Source organism: Liolophura sinensis, chromosome 8, assembly GCF_032854445.1.
Source record: "Liolophura sinensis isolate JHLJ2023 chromosome 8, CUHK_Ljap_v2, whole genome shotgun sequence".
Lineage (NCBI taxonomy): Eukaryota > Metazoa > Mollusca > Polyplacophora > Chitonida > Chitonidae > Liolophura > Liolophura sinensis.
In genome coordinates this window covers 41,154,252-41,159,920 of record NC_088302.1, presented here as the reverse complement: position 1 = coordinate 41,159,920, position 5,669 = coordinate 41,154,252, and the positions used below count along the sequence as shown (strand labels likewise).

The window sequence follows — 5,669 nt, the reverse complement described above, 5'->3', positions numbered from 1 at the left end:
TGTTCTGTTCACGATTACACTTACGTTTCAACCATGTGAGTGTACTGTGGAATAATGCCTGCTGCCTTGTTTCGTTCATCCTTATTTTTTAAGCCGTCAGTCATATGAACATATTTTGTTGTACATTTTAGAAGACAAACAGGAGTGTGAGGCATTTGTTCCAAGGCTTTGCCTTGTGTAGAGCGAGTAACACCAGAAATAGAGCGACTGAAAGAGCTGATATAGTGAGATGAGAATTTTGGCTCTACTCGGATTCTGAAGTCTTTCTTCGGCAGATTGAAGGTCCGTTCCAGGCGTTGATCTCCTCCACGGTTTGTGGCAGTTGTCTGTTCAGAGTCTCTGGTAAAAGCATGATCAGGAGACAAGCGAGCAGAGAGCAGATTCCATACACAGTTCCGGGAGCCCACGGTATGTAATCCATCTGAAATGGGGGCATGCACACAATGCTGTAGAGAACCTACATAAATTATAAGTGAAATATTCTGGGGTATGGCGTAAAACACCATTCAAATATGTAAATAAACAATATTATAAACATTTATTGGTGAAACACTGTCAATGTCGTGTGTATATACCAGTATTTGCTACTTTTAGCACAAACTCTCCAATTATAATAAACCCTTGTATATCGAATAACTAACCTCACGGTGCTCCTCGTATAAAACGACAAGACTGTAACTGACCAATTCACACAAGCCCTCACTCCTCAACATTAATCCGCCCCAAAAAAATAGACCAGTACCAGGCGACTTACCACTAAATTTGAAAAGGGCGCCAACATGCCACCGAGTCTGGAAGCTGACGAAGCAAATCCCAGGCCAAAGCTCCTTGAGAAATTAGAAATGAATAATATACATATAACAGCACTCATAATTCAACTTAGTTGAAGATGTGCACTTCCTTGGTATAAGAGTTACATGACTAAGGGGTATTGTAATTTAACACCACACTCAAGAATATTTTCACTTACACGATGGCAAGTTTTATGGGTGTTATCGGTCTCATGGATGGGGCAAGCCGCTGTGCCTGGGATTTCACTCCCCAGACTTTGAAAGGTGTTTGATGGACATTTCTATGTGCCACACATGTATGCACACCGTGGCTCGTTAGTTCAAAACTGGTTATTACCAGATTTAACTTTAGGCCAAGTCTTCAATTTTACACTTAGCCTAAACAACAACCTCATACCAGTATATTAAACAAAAACTGCAGGTGCTATTCTTTGACTTTGGATAACAGCATTGGTTGATGAGTTGGCCCATATGCATTGGTTGGAGACAAGTGATCTTCGACTATTAATGTTAGACAATGAAAACTACCGTGTCTTCTCACCAAAACTGAACAAACAGTGAGAGGTGGGGATTCTACTGTCGTATTACGAAACGCTCGGAGGGTTATTTTCGTCCATGAATATATCATAATCATTATCTGAGGAAGGTTGAATTAGGGTGGACCATAAATGATAGAAAATAAGCCGTTAAATGTCAGAAAGACCTGTGTTTGTGGCAAGATTCCTTAAGATTCTTAAGTTACGGTCACACTTGTCCGTAAAAGACAAGTCTCTTCAGAGCGAAAATCTGTCTAGATTTTAGTATATTTACATATATGTATATATTATAGATACATCCAGATCATCTTTGTAAAAAGAGAAATATGGACCCCATTTACCCTACGTTCAGCAGTGGAGATTAGTCTCGTGGTTTTTAATATCCTCGACCACTGGTACTTGCTGTCATAGAAATCGGCATCCAAAAAGTTAACTCCAAGATCAAAGAAACACAACGTGGGAGTTTGCACCTCAAAATTGTTTTTCAGAATTTCCAGCCGTTAAGATAATAAATCAAACGATGAAATCATCAGAGAAATAAACCCTCTCCTTACATACACTAAGTCACCAAACAATATCTGCTTTATAGATTGTCCAGTATTACATGTGATAACCCATGATCAAACCCACCCATCCAAATTTTTCCCTTTATTTTATTTTGGCACCAATTCACGGGCTTGGGTTCGGCTAGAGCTGTTCCCTTACTTGTTATCCACACCCTTTATTTCATTTCCTCGTTACAGTCTTCTTGAAGACATGCCTGTCAGATCAATTCATTTTGTGTTTCTTTTGTTATCAAAGGACTACAGATCAATCAGTCAAAGAATGTTGCAGTATTTACATTAGGATCTGACAAACGTGAATAATATCCCGAACAGTAAATAATTCCTTGTTCCACTTGGTTTTGTTTTTGGATATTCACTCTCAAACTTGGTGTTCTGGATTTATCAAAGAAAGTTGCTGATTCGGCCTTGGGGAAGGAATTATTGTTTCATGATCATTTCTTTCTGAGCTCTTATCATTTTTGTTTTACCTTTTCGGCCATTGCATTAAGCCTGTGTTTACATTCAAGGTTGCGAACTAAGAAAGAAGGTGGTCAATACAAGTAATGCCATTGGTTCATTGACTCTTTATCTATTTACTCAGATGCTGTCCACACCCTTGATTTCACAAACAGAGCTATGTAAACAAAGACAGATTAACACTGGTAATGGTGATATCCGCATACCTGAGGTTTGTGGGATACAGTTCTGGTGTATAAAGGAAAAGAATGACGAACGAGGCAGAGTTACCGAACTTCCCCAGGATTGTAAACACCGTTACGATCGTTGAAAATTCTTGACCTGGAACAATGAAAGCATTTGATTATAGTGGTATGATTAAGTGGAATTCTTTTTCTGTTTTGTCTTATTTTCAGATAGCACATCTTACTTAGATATTTATTTAAACAAATTTATAACCAGAGATAACTTTAATGTTGAGATTGTAAACTATTTCATATTAGACAGCAGTGTATGACAAGGCGTCAACATACAAAACTACAGCAAAGACATTGTGACAGTTGGCAGTATACAGGAGTTAGACATACAATATGAATGACAACATACAAAACTACAGCGACCGCAGTGTGGCAGCTGGCAATACATAGGAGTTAGACATACAATATAAATGACAACATACAAAACTACAGCGACCGCAGTGTGGCAGCTGGCAATACATAGGAGTTAGATATACAATATAAATGACAACATACAAAACTACAGCGACCGCACCAATACATAGGAGATAGACATACAATATGAATGACAACATACAAAACTACAGCGACCGCAGTGTGACAGTTGGCAATACATAGGAGTTAGATATATAACATAAATGACAATATACAAAACTACAGCGACCGCAGTGTGACAGTTGGCAATACATAGGAGTTGGACATACAATATAAATGACAACATACAGAACTACAGCGACGGCATTGTGACAGTTGGCAACACATAGGAGTTAGATATATAACATAAATGACAATATACAAAACTACAGCGACCGCAGTGTGACAGTTGGCAATACATAGGAGTTAGACATACAATATAAATGACAACATACAAAACTACAGCGACCGCAGTGTGACAATTGGCAATACATACGAGTTAGACATACAATATGAATGACAACATACAAAACTACAGCGACGGCATTGTGACAGTTGGCAATACATACGAGTTAGATATGCAACATAAATGACAACGGAAAAACTTCAGTGAGTGTAATGTGTTAGAAATAGTTGGCAAATGGTCACCCGTATGCCTGGTCAAGTCCTGCCCTTCGAAACTTGTCTATCCACCTCAGGTATGGTTTGCCAATTAATCTCAGCTATGATTTCCTCCTAAGCGATCATGTAAATGGTTAAATAGTAGCAATATTAGCACCAGTTTACACCGTGGATGAAGCCGAATTAGTTGTAAAATAAAGTGATATCACTGGCAGTTCATAGCCTAGCATTTGTTAGATGCAAGTTATGTTGTGATTTCAATCTAAGTCATAAATGGTCCCTTCGTAAACCATGTTTACCAAGGACACGCCATCAAATGCCTTCGTTTAAGTTCGTTCAATTTGATAACGAGTATAATTCTGCTGTTTATATCATGATAATTGACATTCTTACTTTCGCATTGTGTAACATAGCTGAAAACGACAGCGTATCAAATTATTTATTAATTAAGAAATGTGAAAATTCAACCTATGTGTTACTTTGTGGCACCCTATAGACAGAACAATGGGGTTCAGATTTTGGTAATGTTTCTCATCCCTTACCACCAAACCCTTGTACCAGAGCCGCCACGACCAAACAAACTCCAACAATGGCGTGGAAAGAGCAGCAGGCAGGCTTTCTCCCAAACCTGCAATGAGATGCTATGATTTATGCATTGTCGTGTTCTCATAAAAACATACATGAAGTACACAGAGGAAAACGATTCGTTCTACTGTCATTTGGACCTTCTGTGTAGCTCGTCCTCGAGTCTCCCATTGATGAATAATGTTAAGTGACCTTACTTGTCTGATTATGTATAATCATCTATACCAGTTATCATAGTCTTGCATGGTTACGTGATCATGTACGATGAGTCTAATCTACTGACAAGTTTAAAGTAAACAATGTGTGGAGCCAGATGTGTATTTGGTAAGTCCACAACAAGCCATGAATAAAGCCATTTTATTACCTTATAAGAATAAAGTAGGCTATAAAACTAGCTGGTAGCATGTCCATACTGACTAGGATATAGTTGATGAATCTGTTCCCGGCCAGTTTTGCGGAGGTCAAGACCAGCCCAAAGTGTGTCAGGGCGTTCACAATCCTGGAACAGATGACAAGATCAATCCAAAGTGAGTCAGAACGTTCACAATTCTGCAGCAGATAACAAGATCAACTCGAGGTGAGTCAATGCTTTCACAATCATTGAACAGATAACAAGATTAACCTAGAGTGACTCAGAACGTTTGTTATCTTGGAAAAAATGGCCAGATCAACCCAACGTTAGTCAGAACGTTGGCAATTCTTTATCTTTCCATGAAAATAACTTTTTTACTACGACAGCATAGAAAAAGTAACAGTGCGTAGTTAGTCAGTACGTTTTCGTGTTGACAGTAGTGTAATTTTCAATTAAACATGTCAAAATTCTCTTGAAATTTAAAACCAAATATTAATGTCAGATTATTTAACCTGCACTATGTTGACTTACCAAACGAAAAACATTATTAAGGCGGTGCACCGAAGACGTGGAATTTTAAATATATCAATAATGGACAATGGTTTTTCAGATCCGTAGCCATTCAAAGAGAGACCAACTGCCGTGCCTGGTGAACCAAGAGCGGATAACTCTGTTTCTTTCTGCGCGCGTTGCCAAGATCGTTCACTCTCAGCTATGCACCTGGTCGCCTGTTCCCAGACCTCTGTTTCTGGCGCCTTGTTCATGCGGATAGCCTTTTTGATGATTTCCTTTGCATCTTCCGTTCTTCCATTTGCAAACAACCATCTCAGTGTTTCCTTTAAGAATCTGTAGCATAAAGGTCGGGCTTATGATACAATACCTTTACCGTGTGGTGCATGTGACTGCAATGTTATCATGACTGTGTGGTGGCGAATTTTGAAAATGTATCATTAATCCACGACAGTTTTCAGGGAAATTCTGATATTTAACTTTTTTACCGTTAGCGACATGAGATAGACTGTGGTATTATGATGGACAGGAGCAGCATCAAACTAGAGTGGTAGCATACTGCTATATATATACCACTATGACAGTGTAAATGCACCATTTTCATGTTGTGGTGGACAATATAG

At 38.7% G+C, this 5,669-nt stretch overlaps 1 protein-coding gene across 1 annotated transcript in view; it reads right to left on the bottom strand.

Moving 5' to 3' along the window:
- Nucleotides 1-244: 244 nt before the first annotated feature.
- Nucleotides 245-5,669, bottom strand: part of LOC135473526 (solute carrier family 22 member 6-like) — an 11,775-nt gene continuing 6,350 nt past the window's right edge. The window contains exons 5-10 of the mRNA XM_064753377.1: nt 5,068-5,382; nt 4,549-4,683; nt 4,142-4,227; nt 2,556-2,670; nt 755-827; nt 245-421 (exon numbers count right to left, since the gene is read on the bottom strand). Of these exons, the coding sequence (XP_064609447.1) occupies nt 245-421; nt 755-827; nt 2,556-2,670; nt 4,142-4,227; nt 4,549-4,683; nt 5,068-5,382 (901 nt within the window). The remainder of the gene's footprint in view (nt 422-754; nt 828-2,555; nt 2,671-4,141; nt 4,228-4,548; nt 4,684-5,067; nt 5,383-5,669) is intronic.